General features: G+C 35.9%; 1 protein-coding gene across 3 annotated transcripts in view; it reads left to right on the plus strand.

The window, feature by feature from the left end:
• LOC107671875 (rap guanine nucleotide exchange factor 3-like) overlaps positions 1 to 20,541 on the plus strand; it is a 57,400-nt gene that overhangs the window by 26,568 nt on the left and 10,291 nt on the right. For 2 of the 3 annotated variants that reach the window (XM_016464877.1, XM_016464875.1), the window contains exons 3-11: positions 8,859 to 8,903; positions 16,755 to 16,861; positions 17,072 to 17,193; positions 17,458 to 17,638; positions 18,053 to 18,137; positions 18,224 to 18,284; positions 19,861 to 19,937; positions 20,077 to 20,223; positions 20,300 to 20,412. In XM_016464877.1, coding sequence (XP_016320363.1) covers positions 8,859 to 8,903; positions 16,755 to 16,861; positions 17,072 to 17,193; positions 17,458 to 17,638; positions 18,053 to 18,137; positions 18,224 to 18,284; positions 19,861 to 19,937; positions 20,077 to 20,223; positions 20,300 to 20,412 — 938 coding nt within the window. Of the gene's footprint in view, positions 1 to 1,829; positions 2,194 to 8,858; positions 8,904 to 16,754; positions 16,862 to 17,071; positions 17,194 to 17,457; positions 17,639 to 18,052; positions 18,138 to 18,223; positions 18,285 to 19,860; positions 19,938 to 20,076; positions 20,224 to 20,299; positions 20,413 to 20,541 lie in introns of those variants that run through there. The other variant, XM_016464876.1, reaches the window with a different exon arrangement.

A 20,541-nucleotide genomic window follows, 5' to 3' on the forward strand; every position in this document is an offset into this window, starting at 1 on the left:
GCCAGCCACAATCTCATCCATATTGCTATAAAATATAGCATGCTGTGTAGAATTCAAATAGCTACGATACATTTTGTGGTCTGCGCCGACTCGCGCATGTGATCCGCTCCGTGCTATCGTGTCTCTGGACCGGAGCAGAGTGTGTGTGCGGTGCGGTGGTTAGCGCGACACAGCGTGAAACCAGACTTCTTATTTTCCTAAATGGAAAGCATATTTACACTGTTTGAATCATTCCCTGTCCCCTATATAGTGCACTACGTGCCATTCACTGTACAGAAAATACTAATTCTGTGGACAAGTGACCGATTTCAGCCGCGGCTGCAGCGTCTATTTTATAGTGTAGGGGGCAGTCGCTTCGGATTCTAGAGAGCATTTGATTGGACAGAAAGTTTGATGAGAAGCTGAAGTACGATGTGACGTCAAAAAAATCGTTGAGCCGTTTTGGCTGAAGTGACGAACTGCAAGCTTTGAATGCTTATATCTTCTAAATGCGAATTTTGTCACTGTTTTGGAGCACACTGCCTTATAGATAACCTTAAGACTAACATATTGATACTAACACCCAAAAAACTTTAACTTTGATTTCATGGGGACTTTAACAGATCATTAGTTCATGCACATTCAAATGGTTAGAAATGTCAAAACACTGTATATAAAACTGTATACATCAATATACAGGTAGCTGAAATAAAATTGCAAGTTTTAAAATAAATTTGATAACCGTTAAGCTATATTTAATTACATTTTAAGAAAAAACTTTAGGTTTTTAATACTTTATTTTATTTCAAATTAACGTTCATTTTTATTTCAAGTGATGAAAATGTGTTTTTTTTAAAGGTTGTGGTTTTAGTAAACTATAATAACCCTGGTTCAATACCATGGTATATGAATATGATAATCATTTAGCATATAGGCATAGTGGAGACCGGGACTAGTGTTCACACTTCAGCCCGTGTTACAATTTCCCCCATCATAACTAACCCTAGATCCAGTTCTAGTGCTGTCAAATGATTAATCACATCCAAAATAAAAGTTTTTGTTTACATAATATATATGTATGTGTACTGTGTATATTTATTATGTATATATAAATACACACACATACAGTATATATTTTGAAAATATTTACATGTATATACATTTATATTCTTATATTAGGCCTATATACCAATATATTTAATATATAAACATAACATATTTTTCTTAAATATATACATGCATGTGTTTGTATTTACATATACATAATAAATATACACAGTATACACGCGTACAATATGTAAATAAAAACTTATTTTTGGTGCGATTAATCGCGATTAATCGTTTGACAGCACTAATATAAACACACCCACTATGCTACAATTGTCTCTTCAGAACTAGTCTGACCACGTATTGCAGTTAACAAAAGGCTATATGTGTGACCCTGGACCACACAACCAGTAATAATTAGCACTGGAATATTTGTAGAAATAGCCAACAATGCATTGCATTTCCTACCGTAAATATATTAAAACTTAAATTTTGATTGGGTAATAGGCCTATGCATTGCTAAGAACTTGGACAACTTTAAAAGCGATTTTCTCAATTTTTTTTTTTTTTCTTTTTGCTCCCTCAGATTCCAGATTTTCAAATAGTTGTATATCGGCCAAATATTGTCCTATCCTAACAAACATACATCAAAGAAAAGCTTATTTGTGCAGCTTTCAGATGATGTATAAATCTCAGTTTCAAAAAATTGACCCTTATGACTGTTTTTTTGGTCCAGGGTCACATATGATTTGATTCACAATTTTAATGTAAACAAACACCTGCGGCTAATCCATGCGGATGCTGGTTACAGTGGTTAGTGTAGTAGGCGGGAGCGGGAGCGAGGGGTGGCGCCTCGGCTGGATCAGTGAGAAGGCGCTGGCACGTCTGACAGCGAGCAGCAGGTTTTAATGGCATTCGGAGGCTGGAGATCACACGCACACAGGAATGCAGCGTGCAGGTCCGGTTGTCCTTAAACAGGGATTGTCAAATCCTTACTGGAGATGTAGTTTTCGACATGTGTTGCTGCAACAGATGATCTTTAAGTAAAATAATTTTTCATATATCGGACCTGGCTGAAACATGCATCTTTTCCGGAGCTATAATTACCAAGTCTTTCCAGATCGGTGTACCAGTAAGGAAACACCTCAAATTCGAGGAATCAGCTGGGTAAGTGGGCAGAAATAAATTCTTTAAAAAAAAGTAGAATTGTTATTGGTCAAGAACGAAAGAGAACTTCTATAATCTGGTTATTCCATGAAATAGGAGCTTGTTTGAAAAGGTAATGCTCTTTTAATTTTTTTTTAAAGATTTGAAACATTCTTTCAAAGGATGTTTTAAGTGATAATAAATTACATTCTGCAATCTCAAGTTAAATAAACTTGCTTTGAAGTGTGCTTAAAAATCCCATCTTCATGGAAAAATATGGCAAAATTAAAAAATACCTGTTTAATGATAAGACATTAAATGTTGGTGTCTGCTTTTTATTGGCACCCTTTACTTGGAATAACCCAAACAATATTTCCATTCTGAATACATGCAGGTACAGTTATCTCAGAACAACCTATTGACTCTGTATAGCTAATGAAGTGTGTTTGTGTGTGTGTCAGTCAGGATGTGTGTGAAGGGAAGATGGCATTGAAACCAATGCCAAATGATGTGAAGCCGGAGGCTAAGACACTTAACCAAAGCCCCTCAGACATTGAACATGACCCCAAACAGTCAGGGAGAGCAGAGCTTTCTATTGTTGTTGTATATGATTTTGTGTTTACATGTTGTTAAAGGGTTAATCAAGGATGAGTTATTTATAGCGTATTGTTCATTGTCCATCTTAAGGTTTGTTCCCTTACAGTTTGGAAAAGAATGTGCACAGGAAGACCCACACCACTGTAGACCATAGTGAACTGTAGTGAACTACAGAGTAAATCTCATATAATGAGCATTTTTACCAAAGCGAAGGATCTCAATTCAAAAAGAGACTGACTGATCTCTTTAGATTACATTCTTTTCGGTTGGTTTTGGTCATGTGACTTTCATATCAATATCAAAAAGAAAACAAAATACTCATGAGGATGAGGAAACATATGGACACTGTGTAAACCTTAATGGTGCTTTCCCACCTTCATATTACACTGAACATTGATTAACCTACACGTAGTGTTGTCACGGTACCAAAATGTCAGTATTCGGTACCAATACAAGTGAAAATCAACGGTTCTCGGTACCAATTTCGGTACCAAAGCAAAACACAAAAACATGCTAATTGAACAACATTTTTATTAATAACGTTAAACAAAAATTAAATGTACAAAACCAATGCCATTCTTTATACTTATTTAAAATTGTTTCAGGTTTTTCCACAAGTAATAAAAGTATGAAAAAAGTAAACAAGTTTCACCCAAAAGTTTAGTCATAGTTCTGCTGCCACTGAAAAACATCTGTAAACTGTTGTCTGTTTTAGGGTTTGCTGGTGTGTTTCAGGATCTTCCTCAGCCTGCAGCTGTAAAAGCAAAATATAATATACTTCAGTAAAGCAATGGCGCGTTCCGAGGATAAAATACGCATGTTTTGGCGGGGTTCCCCTGGTAAAATTCGCATTCCAGGGGCTAAATATCACGTTAATGGGGTCGTTTTTCAACCCGCGGACATGAAAAACAACCCGCGGCAACAGTGTTAAGCAGCCCAATTCCGCGGGAAAACCGCGGACTTGGCAACACTGGAAGAGGATAGCTTTCGGATAGCGCATGAAGAACCGGGTTGACCGGGTACTCGGTACCACCGGTACTTTAAAAAACCTGGTACCGTAACGTTTTCATGTTTTTAGTACCGACTTGGTACCGAAATACCGGGTCTTTTGACAACACTACCTACACGTTTACTCCCATACTTATCCATGTCTTCAAATACACAAGGTACACAGTTAGTCCAATTAGGGCATGTAGTTTCTGCACTGCTGACTGTTAGATGTTATGGAGTGGTGGTCTTTTATATATCAAGATACTGGACCCCCTTTTCCTTTTCTACATTCCAGCAATAAGGGTCGTGACTCAAGATGAAACACCTCATGTTGCCCGAGGACCCCCTGAGAAAGAGATAAAGAGCCCTAGTTAAAAAGATATCCATGTGTTGTGTCAATGTGCCACTGTCTGCACTCTTATCAGGGTTGACTTTAATCTGTCTGCTATTTTCTGGAGGTTTGTTCCACCTGAAATGATGTATATTTTGTCAGAATACGGTACAAAACCAAACTTTAGACTGAGACAGTTGTCTTAAAGGAAATAGTTTACATGAAAATTTGCTTAAAGTTTACTCACCCTCAGGCCATCCAAGATGTAAAAGAGTTTGTTTCTTCATCAGCACGGATTTGGAGAAATTTAGCATTATATAATTTGCTCACCAGTGAATCCTCTGCAGTGAGTGGGTTCCGTCAAAATTAGAGTCCAAACAGCTGATAAAAACATCACAATAATCCACAAGTAATCCACACAACTCTAAACAAATTCACCATTAAAACGTTTTTTTAACTTCAAACAAACCATTGCTTCCAGCTAAAATATGAGTCCTCTATTCATAATACTGGTTTATCCAGTGGAAATGTCACCTTGTCTGAATCAGGAGAGATATCTGCACAGATCAAGCACAGTTTATAAGCATAGGCAGTCCAAAACAAATCAAACAGTCCCAAACAAAGCAAATTTTCATTTTAGGTTGAACTATTTCTTTAAGACTGTCCTGCATTAGTCACACTGTAATACATTTGTGTCCACCGCATAAGTGGGATTCCCATAAGAGTTTCTAAGATAAATGGCAAGTCGTCTTTAATTTATTTATGATTTTCTTTTACTGCCATGAAGCTTGAGATGCAGCAATTTACATTTAGAACTACATCTTACTAAATACCGAATAATGTAAATCTAATTTAACAGTGTTTGACATCTATATATCGATCTATCTATATATCTATCTATCTATCAGCAATTATATGGCTAATTTGGACACTCAATAAAGTAAAGGAATAAAGACACCCGTCAATAGCATTTCACGATCATGTGATTTCAAATACTTCCCAGCACCTTCATCAGACTTACAGTCAATATCCCTGTGTAATTTTCCCTCTTGTACTGGAACATGTGATCCAGCCAGCTGTAGTTTCACTCTACACAGTTTACTCAGTCAACAGAGCCACAGGGTGGAGAGATCTCCATGCTGGCCAACCTTATACTAAGTTAAATCAGGCATGAGGATGCAGTGAACCTGATCACCTGAGAATCATCCAGCCATTTTTACTGTCCATTGCTGCTGTTGAAAGGAAACCAAGCAGGGAAAATGCTGAGAAAAAAAAACTATTTTCAAAACAAATCAGCTTATCCTTATAAGATCTTCTCGAGAAACGATACATTAGTCTTAAATGTTTGCACTGTTGACTGGCTGATGCATTTTCTGTGGGCGTCTGCTGCATTAACTCCCTAGGTGGTGTGGTGTAGTGTAGTGGTTATAGGAATAGTAAAATTCTGTCAGGATTTACTCACCCGCATGTTGTTCCAAACCCATATGACTTGCTTTCTTCTGTGGAACACAAAGGAGATGTTTAGCTCATAGTGGTGTCATTAATGCCAGGTTAGGTTATGAATGACATTAGAGTGACTAAATTATGACAGAACTATCCTGAAAGGAGCAAGAAAGGAGAAAGCCTTAAGTATTATTATAATAACCATGAGCCATTGTAATTGTAAGGGACTGTTCACACAGGTTAAAAACGAAAGATTACTTTTCACAAAACCTATAAAGATACATTATCAGGGCAAGCCCATAAATAGCAGCTTCACAGCATTAGTCAGCTGATGCTGAGTAACACCTGCCATGGGAACAGAGTCTGACAATGCCTCATAAAAACGGAGTTATGGACTCTCCGCCATATGGGGAATCGGGTGGAATTCGGGCGGATGAAGACTGTGGAGAGTTTCTCTTTGTCAGAAGGTTAGAAAACTATGCTGGCAGCATCTCAACTGGTAGCTCAAGTCCTTAATGATTCAAGTTGGTCCACTTGGTCATCATGGTAACGCTCCCCTGCAGCTATTTTCTAGTCATGCAAGCACAGCTCCCGTCTGTTTGAATAGAGAAAGCCTGAAGCCTGAAGCTTGCAGTAACATTTCAAAACAAATGTATCATACATTCTCCCTCTAACTCAAATAAGGCTAAAAAATGTGTCATGGAAAATCTGGAAATGTAAGGAAATTTTGTTCTCTAGGCCTGAAAAAGTTTACATTTAAAAATCTAAATATTAAAAGTGATGAAAATTTCTAATGTACATTTTCTTCTCTAAAATATCCAATCTGCTACTGCAATACTGCTTTTGAGCAGAGTAAAACTTGCTCTCAATCTGAATCTGTGAATTGATTCAGGTTCTTGAATCAAAGAATTGGTCAAACTGGCTCAGCCTGGTTCAGAGTGATTCATTTAAATGATAATTTTTTTATGTAATTGCATTGGTCATTAACTGATATGATTAGGTTCTTTCCAAATATGTCATGGGCATGACCAGAGTTAAATAAATTGACTAGATATTATTTTTCTATAAAATACTGAACATATGCAATTGCATTTTTGCACTTTTGGGTGACAGTATGCAGAATGGATTTAAACATGATAAAATGTTTTAATACATTTTAAAATATTTGATACACTCTTAAAAATAAAGGTCCTTTATTAGAATCTATAGTTCCATGAACAATCTTTAAGTTCCATGGAATCCATTGCAAAAAAGGTGCTATATAGTGGAAAAAGGTTCTTTAAATTTTCTTTACACTAAAAAAAAATTATGAAAGAAAATCTTTTAAGAACTGTTCGCTGAAAGGTTATTTTGGATATTCAAAATGGTATTTCTATGGCACTGTGAAAAACCCTTTTGGAAACTGTAGCTGAAAGCAAAAATGTTATTGCTTGACCAACATATTTAATAAACTTGCATGGAAGCTGTGTATTGCATTGTGAGTGACAGGAATTCCAATTCTTTAGCACACAGATTCTGTGTGGGCCTGGGTATCCACCTGTACCATGAAATACAATATGATGAATTATATTTGATATTACCCAGAGATTCCTCTATAGGTCAGTTCATCGCAGAATCAACAACTAAACAGCATTTGGGCATCTAAATCACCGGTGGTTAACAGCTTACCAATAAATATTTAAACACAGTTCATCCATTATTCTGTCTTCAATCTCATTGATGCTCTGATTTTTATGATGTAGATGAGAGAGAAGCTTTTCTTGGCCCTTGATTGCAGACAGAGATCAGAGCTGCTGGCAATTGTTGTTAGTTAATGGCTGAACAGAGAACCAAAACCTTGAGTGCCTCTTGAGCAGGAATCCAATCAGATATGCATGCTTACAACCTGGTCATTCTCAAGTATGTGGTCCAGTTCAGCTGCTTGAAATCACTCGAATGCTTCCTCTCTTCTAGTGCCATTTCAATTTTCAACAACATAATGACCATTAAAGGAACAGGTCTCATAAAAATGAAAATTCTGTCATTGTTAGTCTTATATAGCCACATTATGTCATTGTTTATGCGGATAAACTTTATCAATATGTCTCAAAGTAATTTATTATTTCACAGATATTACACAGTTCTGCTGAATCGTCGACTTGATTGCACAGATACTATTTAAACTGAACTGAGCTGGACGATGACATCACTGAAAATTGAGTGTTTACTATTGTCCTTTTGCATTATTGACACACTATTTTCCTATTTGATACTGTAAAGCTGCTTTGACACAATCTGTATTGTTAAAAGCGCTATATAAATAAAGGTGACTTGACTTGAATACACAGTTTTGATCTGAGGTATTTAGTTTAATATTAATAATAATCATGTAAAATTGTTTTATTTTATTTTTTATTTATTAAATATTTATTTTACTTGCAAATATTTAATATAACATTTAATTTACTTTAATTATGTTTAATATTTTCACAAAAGGAAATTAGTCATATTTATCACTGTCTTCTGTAAAATAATGGTCAGACCCACGGAAGCCCATTTCTTCCATGGAATAAAAAAAAATCAAAATGGTAATTGCGACTTTTTTTTTCTGACAATTCAGACTTTTTTTCTCACAATTCTGATCATTTCATAAGCTCAAAATTGTGAGATAAAAAAAATTGTAATTCTGAGAAAAAAAGGCGAGTTTATATCTCACAATTTGGACTTTTCTGCTCAGAATAAAATCACAATGCAAGTTAACACCTTAGAAAATTTGACTTTTTTTCTTAGAACTGCAAGAAAAATGTCGGAATTGTAAGATATACTGAATTGGGAAAGAAAAAAGTGAATTGTGAGATTTAAAAAAATCAATCAGTCAAGCAAACTATTGCAAAAACAAATGATAAACCTCTTAGTCTTAACGACGGTCTCTGTCCCTCCTCCACCACGCAAGCTTACAGAGCCAAACATTCCTCTTAAATTCTTTGTGAATCTTAATTACATTATGGCAGTTCATTAGTCTTTGCTGAGAGGGAGGCAGGTGGCAAAGATCATGTGCAGTGCTAGTGTCAAATACCACACACAGCAGCATTAGTCTGGCATGTCTTCTGGCATTCTTTAGCCCTCGGTGCCTTTGTTGTATCGTGTTTTAATACTTTTGACGCTGTACATGGACAGAATGGCATTTTGCCAGTCGCAGATTGATTGTATAATCTCTATAATACTATAAAACTAGATTTAGTGATTGGTTCTTGCCTATAGGCCACCACAGTGCTAGAGCAGGAACTCAGCTGCAGTCTCAATTCTTATCATTAAACTCTTTCTCTCTCTGTTTTTCTCCTCACAGACACCTCTGCCAGAAGCCGTGGATACACAAGACACCATCAAACAGGTATGAAGGTCTTTGAACAGTGGCCTGGGTTTTGTACATGTTGACAAGCCTTAAAGGGACAGTTCACCCAAAAACGAAATCAGTCTCATCATTTACTCACCCTCACGTCATTCCAAATCAGGACTTTTTTCTTCTGTGGAACACAAAAGGAGGATTTTTAAGCAATATAGTCATTGCTTTTCATGCATTTACAAAGAATCAAGGCTAAAGCTTCAAAAAGGAGATAAAAGTGCAATAAAATCAGCTACAATGAAATCTTGTGAAGTCAAACAATAAATTTGTGAAGATGAGACCAAAATTTGAGCCATACGAACCTATTAAATCAGGCTTTTGCATGCTTTTTAACTTACACAGATGAAAGAAAGCCATACAGGTTTGGAACGAACACATGAGACTAAATAAATGATAAAGGAATTAGAATTTTTAGGTGAATTACCCCTTTAAATGAGTTCCAGTAAAACTCTTGATAGGGATGTGTGGCATCCCTTTAACAGAAAGCATGCTTTTATCTTTACACCTCTGACTGCTATGTGGTTATAATATCATGCGCACAGAGATTATAAAGAGTGGTGCTCTGTACAATATTGTTAAGGACATAAAAGGGCTGATGAAATTCTAAATATGGCTCAAAACACAACGTGAAAAATAATATTACTCACCTTGTGGAGTAGTTTTGCCTAGATGTCACAACATTTCTCCAGAATGGGTGAGGCCACAATAAACAGATAAAACAGATTCATTTTAAACACATTTTGTTGTTGTTTTTGACAAACAACCATAATTACTCATCATAATGTTCAAAACACAGGTCTTTCATTCCATCTGAGTGTCATTTCAAGTGGATTGCAAATGCAATGTCTGTGTTTTGATCATGAATTTGTGATGTTTTGTGCAACTGTATTGCATACTGTACATAATGGTTCGTTTTCTAAAAGTGAAGTAGTAGGATTGCATACACATTTCACCGCTCTTTCGCAGATATTTCCACAGGCGGTTCTAGCGTTGCAGTGTCAACTCTCTCTGCTCATATAATACATGTCCCTTCAGTATCATGTGAGCCCCTGAGGGAGGAAGCCACTGTAAATATGTTGTTGTACTGGCTCTCAAATGTACAGTGTATCTTCAAAATCTTGTTAAACTAGGTCAGTAGCTCTGTATCAGCATCATGTAGGTACCAGCTTTGTCTTAAGATGTTCCCCTAAAATTTAATGGGAACTATTTCAAGTCAAGTCAAGTCAAGTCTGCTTTATTGTCAATTATATTTTTAGAAACAAATGAGTTTACCTACAGTAAAAGTAGCAGCTCAGATCATTAAATCTGCAAATCTGAGCACATTTTGAGAATTTAAGAGGCTAAACCCCCCTTATGCTCCACCTAAACCCCACCTTAGTTCGTTCATCCTTATCTATCATTCCTCAAAGCATTGCCAATGATAACTAATAATTATTCGCAGCTAAACATGCATAGCAATTGTTTCTGCTTATCTTATGAATGAGTCTGTTTTGTACCTTAAAAGCATACTCTAATCACCATAAATACCTATTTCCTTTGCACACACCTTTCGGTTCTTTTCTTATGCGATTCTGCAAGAAAAGGCTTTAAATGTGGTTTATCAGAGCTCTGGAAGGACGTTTCATCTGTGGAATGCTCTCAGCTTCTGGAGTGTTTTTTTGTGGGCACAGTGATTCCTGGAGTGTGTTCCTTTGAGCAGAAAGAGAACAAGGAAAGCTGTTTTCATCAAGCTATTTTCCGTTATTACTGGTGTTTTTAAGGCAAGCATCACTATTATTATTATATTAACTCCTACTTAGGGCAATAAGTAGTGTTTTCTAACTAAGGGTATTCTGAAACCCTAACCTTGGAAGAAAATATAAGGATTTTTAAATGTTCAGTTTTCATTTTAGTTACATTTTTAGTAATTCTGTTACTCAGTTCTGTGCTTTTGTCTTTTTTAATATTACTATTTAGGTTGCATTTATTTCATTTTTTTTAAGTTCAGTTTTAGTTCATAACCATAATGCATCCTGAGTGGCTCCGGTGTTTCTGATATGATGATTCCTGCCCACCTCTATTGTGAGCTCGCTATGTATTGTACAGAACGAAGCCTTTCCCTCGGCTCACCAAGGTCACACCATCACGACTGCCTCCGTTGTTACCGTCGCCCACAGATGGAAAACACAGCCTGTTTCCTCCCCACACAACAGAGGAGGACGGGTCTGTGCTGCTGCTACTTCAAAACCCTATGCATGTGGGTGACTAACACTTGTATACAAAGGAAGCACAACCACATCCCCGACAAGTCTCTATAGTTGAGGTATTGTGTTAGAAGCTTGCAAAGCTCAGTAGGGTGAGGCTCTGTTGTTTTGTTGAGCAGCTATTCATATTCAAACAGGGATGAACAATAAGGATGTTTTTCAGTAGTTCAGGAGGTGTACAGTAGTGACCACACCACAGAAAAGTTTTTGTTTTATACATATTTGATCACATTGTGTGTATATATATATATATATATATATATATATATAATGATTATTATTAATATTATCAAACTAAGTGTTCTTATAATTAAAATAATTAATTAATTCAAATTATTTAAATATTTTATAAATATAACCTAATGAATTACAAATGAGCAAATCATTCTTACAGTTTTGGCAAAACCTCATTTATCTTAGCCAACTATATCCCTGAACTAAAAGTTTATAATCACATACCTATATTGTACAGTAAGTGCTACCCTGATGCCTCTACATTGTGTGTATAGTAATCTGACCTACACTTGAAGAATGCCACCCTTTCCCTCTGGACAAACCCTTAGTCATGTGGAGAGACATCACATAATCCGTGTTCTATGACCTGGTAGTTTGGTTGGAGCTCTCCTGGGATGCTTAAGACATACCTGAGAGAATCCGAAAAACAAGTATATATGTAAATATAGCACAAGCACATTGTTTTAAGCCAAAAATTTAACAAGAAGAAGTGCAAAGTGAAATAACAGATACATTCAAATTTAAGACTCATATGACACTTTCAGGTTTTCAAACATGAGTGGAGCATGTCCAAAGTTAACATGATGAACATATATATTACCATTCAAAAGTTTTATTTTTAAAGAAATTAATACTTTTATTTAGCAAGAATGCAGTAAATTATATAAATTATATATTGTAACAAAAGGTTTATAATAAATGCTGTTTTTTAACTTTCTATTTATTACAGAAAAAACATAACAACAACAACAAAGTAAAACTCATAATCCTAAAAAACAATTGACTATGATTTCCACAAAAATATTAGGCAGCACAATGAAAATACAACAAAATAAGTACAACAAAATTTCTTAAGCACCAAATCAGCATTTTAGAATGTTTTCTGTAGTAATGGCTGCTGAAAATTCAGCTTTGTCATCACAGGAATAAATTAAATTTATATTTAGATATTAAAATAGCAAATTATTTGAAATTACAATAACATTTTACAATATTACTGTTTTACAGTATTTTGGTAACATTTTAGTATAGGGACCAATTCTCACTAGTTAGCATGCCTATTATTAATATCTTTATTTGACCCTCTAACTCTAGCATTCTCTATTATAATTCTATTCTTAAAAAAACTTGCCCCTTTTAGACTTGCACTCTTCATTTAATAACTGCTTGTTTTCTTGAAAAAAAAAACGAACACTAGCTTGTTCTATTCTTTTTCTATTCTATCTGTTTTCTTTTTATTTATTATATAATAAAAAAATAATAATAATAAAGCCTTGCAACGTGTATAACGTTAGGCTAACTGAGACTTGTCATAGCACTTGCATATTGCTTTTTTGTTGATTTTGATTTCTTCCATTGTCCTCATTTGTAAGTTGCTTTTGATAAAAGCATCTGCTAAATGACTAAATGTAAATGTAATATATTGGCTGTTTATTAGTGCTTATAAAGCACATATTCTGCATGATTCTAAATCATTAATCCTACCCAATACCTAAACTTAACAACTACCTTACTATTAATAAGCAGCAAATTAAGAGTTTGTTGAGGCAAAAGTTAATGGTTTGTTAATAACAAGAATTGGACCTTAAAATAAAGTGTGACCAGTATTTTTAATCAAATAAATGCAGCCTTCGTAAGCATAATTCAAAAACATTCAAAAAATCTTAGGACCCCAAATGGTTTTAGGACCTTTAAAAGGTAGTGTATCCATTAAAATGACCAAAGACATTTTCAAAGCTTTTACAAACAACATTAATATGCTTGCAAACAACATTAACTTACAAACAAAGTTAAATGATACAGTGGATATTTGGATAAAATGGAGAATGAGCAGCCATGCTTCTTGTTGTCACAAGTATCCTATGATACATCTAATCCCAAGTATTCAGGAGAGTTGTCAAAGTCAGTGATCCACAGTGAAGTAATTATTCCCCAGGAGACTGTAGAATGCTGGGAATAGGCTGCCAGCTACTGTTCCCATCTATACCCTCATCTCCAGGGACAGAATCACGAAGCAGAGATGACAAGGGAGAGATTTACATGCTCAGGGTCTGCAGACACAGTGTCTGGGCTCACGCTGTGTAAAGTGAGCTAGATGGAGAGTTCTGCAGCGTGTAAGTCTCGGAGGATACAGGCTAGATGTAGGTTGACCACATTTACTAAGACTGTGCTGCAGTTGGCTAAACTACTTAGATACTAATTACCAAATGAGTTACGTTAACAGGCATTAAGAGAACTGTAACTCTGAAATTGCCCCGGGATAATTTGGACTGGAGACTAAGCACATGTTCTGTACAGAACTGTCCTTGTGCAGCGTTTAATGCAGTGGTCCTGTGAGAACAGCACTGTAGATGTGGCCTTCCTTCGAACTGAAAAGACGGGTCAGCCAATCCCTCACGGGTCAGAAGCCAATTACATCACCGTGACTGACCGACCAGGCCAGGGGCCTCCAAGAAGGGGCAAACGCCACCGCCCTCAGCAACAACCACAACAAATAAAGTGTGAGAAATGCAGGCAATTCAAGTTCAAGACCTCATCCTGGGACAAACTGTTCTGCGGAGGAACAGAACAAACAAATGAAGGTTCAGACTTTCCGTAAAAAAAAATCACAAGACTAAAGAATGAGACAGCTAGGGTGGAGCAGAAGCATGTGTCCTAATCCACATATTATCCATCCCAAATAGTATGCAGTATTGCAATATGTGTGTTTTAATAGGAAACTGAACATTTTGTTTGAATTTCCTGTAGATTTGACTGAAGTGCTCATGCTTTTTGGGCTAATACTGCCCACAAAAAGTTTGTTTTATATATAATAAGACTGTTCTCTTTTGATTGTGCGTAAAAATCTTTTTAAAGGATTAATCTAAACATATTAACTACAAATCAGAAGGTAATGAATTTAGCTAGATGTAAACACAAGCAAACTCTATCAGACAAGACGGATGGTGGGGTCATGGCACCATTTTATACTAGTATACAACTGTATACCTTTCATACTGCCATATACTGTCTTATGGTACATGAAAAATACACTACTGTTCAAAAGTTTGGTGTCCATATACTTTTATTCAGCAAAGATGCATTAAATTGATCAAAAGTAACAGACTTTGTTACAATTTTAAAATGCTGTTCTTTTAGACTATCTTCATCAAAGAAATAAAAATGAATCACTGAAATATTAAGCAGCTCAACTGTTTTCAACATTGATAAGAAATGTTTCTTAAGCATCAAATCAGCATATAAGAATGATTTCTGAAGGATCATGTGACACTGAAGACTGGAGTGATGGCTGCTGAAAATTCAATTTTGTCCTCAAAGAATTAAATTACATTTACAATACATTAAAACAGAAATAAGTTATTTTAAATTGTAATTTATTTCACAATATTACTGTTGCTAATGTATTTTTTTTATCAAATAAATGCAGCCTTTATGATACTTCTTTCAAAAACATGAAAACAATTTTACCAAAAAGTTTTGAATGGTAGTGCATGTACTTTTGATTTTGACCAATAAGCAACCACCTAGTTATAGGCTAAAAAAAACACATGCAAAACACCTTAGCAATCACATAGTAATGCCCCGACAACCGCTCACAACACCATAGCATTATGACAGCAAGTTTTGTGACAGCACCACTCGTTTTTTAGCAGTAAATGCACAAATAGTTATCAGTTTTACTTGGGTTGCTGTGCTGTTACGGCCTCATGCAACAGCTCGAGGAGTTTGGCTTTGAACTTGCAGCTTTTGATGTTGTGAAGCATAAATGTAAAAATGAGGTGTATTTTGGTGTGTGTGTTCTCTACTAAAACCACTTCAATCACTTACAGAGTGTCGTCAGTAAACAACAACAAAAAAACACCATATGTTATATTTTTACTAGCTATAACTAGCAAGCCTCCTTTTGTTAGTGCAAACCAGCACTAAAACCAGCTTTCAACTTGATGCCGGTCTAAGCGGGCCATTCTTCTAAAACTAGCTTTTAATGCAATGCTTGCCATCCCAACTTGTCCATATCCTCCTATGGTTGCCTACACTTCAACGGAGGTTGTTTTTTTACAGTGTGTCAATGCGACAAACCAGTTTCATCACCATGTGATTAGTGAGTTGGTCTTGGCAGGCGTGCAGAAAAAAAAACGAAGGCTGCGTAGCAACAACGGTGGCATGCTTTAGTAGTTCAGTAAACTCAAGCCTCAATCAATGAGGTCGAGTTCTTACACTCCAGTCTTCTCAGTCTGTTTGGGAGCTAGAGCGGGACGCGCCGTCTGCGGGGGGTCCAACAGAGTGAAGGGTGGGATAAGAGGAGACGTGGAATGAAAACAGAAGTCTTGGAAGGGAGGGATGGATGAAAACAGAGCAAGTTGATAGAAGGAAAACAGACGAGCGGAGAAACAGCTTCCATACGGGGGAGGAGTGTGAACGTTAGTGATCTTCAGTTTGGTAAATTCAACTCGGCGGAGGTGGTGTTGGAAAAAATGTAGCAGGTTCTCACCCTCCACTCACCTGTTCAGTAAAACACCAACTCACTGTGTTTCTATATGGCTGATATGGTTGTAAAGGAAATTTTGTGTATGACTGTAAACACAATAGTAAACATTTCCAGTCTTGCTTTGGAAATGAACAAACTTTCATCCGATTCAAAACGACATGAAACCGCAATTGCGATGCATTTAATTTGCATAATGTGGTGTATTCAGTGGAAAATAATTAGGGTGGGATATATCTGTTGGTGAGACCGTTTAGGTGACAGGGTTAATATTACTAGTCACTTTCCAGAACATTTTCCTTCACCGTTCCTTGCTGGTGGAATGCCAAATCCCAAACAATATTCAAGAGACAGCTATAAACTCATTTCTTCCGTGAGCACTTCATTGCATCCTATGTCAAAAAAAAATATTTTCCTCAATCCCTCCCTGTTCTAGCTAATACTATTCTAAACAATGTCTGAAACTTTGTATTATCAGCACTTTTTGTCTTTATTTGCCTCTTTATGATGAATCGCTTACTGTATTCCTCATTTGTAAGTCGCTTTGGATAAAAGCATCGGCTAAATGAATAAATGTCAAATGTAAATGTGGTTCATATAAATATAAAGTCCTTCAGAAAGTAATTAAGAACGTAAATTGTGGCAGTTTTCATTTCAAATGGTCTTTAAATAGTATTCAAAAGACAGTCAACACATTTTCTGAAACTTTTTAAAACATTCAGGAAGTCATTAAGAAGAATTGGTGTAAATTTTAATTTCCTGTTATATTTAAACAGACATTTGAAATATTACAAAGGATCGGCTTAATCAGTACAAAATGAAAAAATAATGACAATAAGAATGTTCATTACCTTTTTTTCTATTTCTCTCCATCAGTTTCTATCCGATCGGATCCTGAAGGCTGCGCGGGTGGTTTACAGCACTCTGATGGAGCGTAACCCAGGCCTGATAAGAGACAGAAAACACCATCTTAAGACCTACAGGTGAATCTTTCACTCGTCTGTCACGTGCTTGTGCAAAGCGTGTTATATTTCTGACTGTGATGGAAATGCATCTAATTATTCCCAGGAAGTCATTAAGCATCCTTTGGAGAAACAAATCAACCAACTTACTCATTACTCAACCATAGAGACATGCAGATAAATGTGTAACACTTTAACTTCAGTCTGCTTTTTGACTGGTTTGTCCCACAGACAGTGCTGCAGTGGGAAGGATCTTGTGGATTGGCTAATGAAACTCAATGATTGCTTCCAGTCCCGGAGTCAGGCAGTCGGAATGTGGCAAGTTTTGGTGGACGAGGGCATTCTGAGTCATGGTGAGTGATCATCTATAGATATCAACACAAGATTATTTGCATGCTTTTCCTTTAAACAAGAGTACTATGGTACAGTGATGGTATCAGACTGTAATACTATGGCATTTAGATACATATCATGGTGCTGAGGAATTACATCATGGTATTTACTACAATAGTACATTTCCAAAAAATTGTTTTGCCATGGCCAAAAGTACATGCTATTACCATAATATCTGAATATATTGACTAACTGGCAACCAATGTCTCTGTAAAAATGTGCAGTGAAACAGGAGTTAAACTTCCATGACAAAGACACACAGTTTTACCGCTTCATGGAGGCAGAGTTTGACCTTAATCACACAACTAACGATAAAGACTCCAAAGATGAAGAACTCCAAGAGAGTTTATCGCTCCTGATCCAGATGGGTCCAGATGCTCTTCTGACTATGATACTGCGTAAATGGTAAGACACCAACAATTGTGCCAAAACAGTCTGAAAAATAACAAGCATAAACACAGTTTATATAGTACTAGCACTTAGCACTGTGCGCTAAAGTCACCAGACGAAGAGCTTGCTGAATATAAATAAACTTCGATTTCATTCGGGGCTGAAAAGTGCCATTAAAATTGTTCAGTTTAATTCAATTGAATGCATTTAATGTATCGCCATTGGCTTAGAAACACGCTAATGTCAGACTAATGTCAGAAATCCATATCAAATCAAGTCTAACAAATATTTGTGACAGTTATAGTTGTCTGAAGATATTAAGCTGGGACAGAATTTTAACATCAAAAAAAAGTCACACACTTCACATTTAATTCTCTTTTATAAACAGCATAAGATTTCTCTGTGTAACAATCTGTGTCCATGTTTTAGCCCAAGCCAGAGAACTCCAGAGGACCTGGAAGTTATTTATGAAGAACTTCTGCACGTCAAAGCTGTGGCCCACTTGTCTACATCTGTGAGTCTACAATCGCTGACAGCCGTCATGTTTGTTTGCGCCACAAATCTTCATTCATCCCTCAATTCTTTCATTCTCTCCCGTAGGTTCGGAAGGAGCTGGCAGCAGTGCTGGTTTTTGAAAGCCATGCCAAGGCGGGAACAGTCTGTGAGTGTGAAAGCAATGATGACATTTCATTAGTGGTGGGCGGGAAGAAGGAACGGTGCTAATATTCAATTTGCGCTTGGCCAGAGTAAAAATGAGCAGCAAACTTTCTGTTTAGACACCACAGACAGACAGCATAAGAATGAGATGATTAAATAATTTTATTGTGTAATTCCCTTGTTATGTGACGAACCGGATGATTGACATCCTAATATCAGCAAACTGAGAGACAATGAAAGCATTTACAGCACGTCTGGCGTCAACGCAGCAGTCATTCATGCAGAGTGAATAGCACGAGTAGGAAGCAGACACTGATGATTATCTAATAGGGTAGTTTAAGTTTCATAAGCTCATATTAGTTCAGTTTATTCAGGCTCATATATCATATTTTTTATTTCTCAGACATATTAACACTGCATTATGATTTTACATTTCAGCGCAAATTCTGATATTAAGATTAAATGACTTTTAAATAGATCCAGTGGATTTAGTTATTAGAATTGACGTCAAAATGAAACATAAAATCAATTTTTCTTCTGTAATAGAATGTATTTCTGAATGAAACAGGATATTCAACAAGAAAAATGAGATGAGTCTTGATATAATTTCTTGATATAATTTATTGTAAATTACATTTAACTTTTTATTTTCATTTAATTTTAATCTTACCATTTTTAATGACCTTTTTACTAAATATATTTTATTTTATGATCAAGTTTTGCATAGCATGATTATTTTCGTTACAACAGGGTTTCTGCAGGTTTTATGAAAGTCTTTTTAAGACCTTTTTAAAACCAAGTAAAGAAAATGTAAAAAATAAATTACATGTAATAATACGTCAATATGGTCTCTAAATGTAAACATGTATTGTATTAGCAACACATCAAAGTTTAAAAATACTTCCAATAGATCTCCAATATTTTTAATTCATTTGACACACTTTTACTGTGCCTTCAGATCAAAAATCACTGCAAAAAAGTGACTTTCTTCGTCAGTATTTTTGTCTTGTTTTCCAATGCAAATGTCTAAAGATTCTTAAATCAAGATACATTTACTTTCGAAGCAAAATTGCATTAAGAAGTCTTGTTTTATGAGAAAGTAATCAAAGTGAGTTTATGATTAAAACAAGTTTAAATATACGCCATAACCCATTGACAGATATTTGTTCTTGTTTAAGCATAAACCCACTTAATTTTAGTCAAACTCTCTCAGAAAACAAGCACCTCATATAAATGTATCATGATTTAAGGATGTTTAGATAGTATTTTTGTTTTGTTTTCCAATATAAATAAGTTAGATATTCAATTAAACATTTAATGCCATTACTTTATGAAGTTAAGGCTTTCTGCTCCAATTTAAGATCTTTTTAGGTCTTAATTTGTCAAGGGCGAATTAAGACTTTTTAAGACCCACAGAACCCCTGCACAAAATTATTGTCTAAAATGTTGAAGAAAAAAATTCATCTGTTCACATGTCTAAATTTGGTCAGCCTAATCAAGCTTTTTCTGTAAAAAAAAAAAAAAAGGTAAGCTTGTGTTTACTATAAGAATACAATGTAATGTGTTTGTGTTTATTTCAGTATTCAGTCAGGGGGACAAAGGGACTTCCTGGTACATCATCTGGAGAGGCTCTGTTAATGTCATCACACACGGCAAGGTAAAGCTATTTAACATCAGTTGAGTGACCTTTAGATAGCACTGAGTTTAAATATAGATATACTTACATTGTTTGAAGGTAATTCATACTGTGCGCTTCCTCTTAAGGAAAGATGATCTTGTGTATGTGCATCACACAGGGCTTGGTGACCACGCTTCATGAGGGAGAAGACTTTGGGCAGCTGGCCTTGGTGAATGATGCCCCTCGATCTGCCACCATCATCCTGAGAGAAGACAACTGCCACTTCCTGCGGGTGGACAAGCAGGACTTTATACGTATCCTAAAGGTAGGTTGTGTGTGCGTAGCCTAGGATCTGCATGGATGGGTAGCTATGGTGGTCTATAACCTGAATTGAACTGCAGGATGTCGAGGCCAACACCGTCCGCCTGGAGGAACACGGTAAAGTCGTTCTGGTTCTTGAGAAGAGCTCGGCGCAGGAGTCCGCCTATCAGGGAGGATCAGCAAGCAGCAACAAGTAAATGATTCTGTCCATTTTTATGCTAGATTGCATACCTCAATGATTTAATTAAAGCTTAGTAATTTTAAGCATCATCAAACAGAATAGCAAAAATGACTGTTTACTAATGTAAAAAAGTAATTTAGC

Source organism: Sinocyclocheilus anshuiensis, unplaced genomic scaffold (assembly GCF_001515605.1).
Source record: "Sinocyclocheilus anshuiensis isolate Anshui unplaced genomic scaffold, SAMN03320099.WGS_v1.1 scaffold1089, whole genome shotgun sequence".
NCBI classification, from domain to species: domain Eukaryota; kingdom Metazoa; phylum Chordata; class Actinopteri; order Cypriniformes; family Cyprinidae; genus Sinocyclocheilus; species Sinocyclocheilus anshuiensis.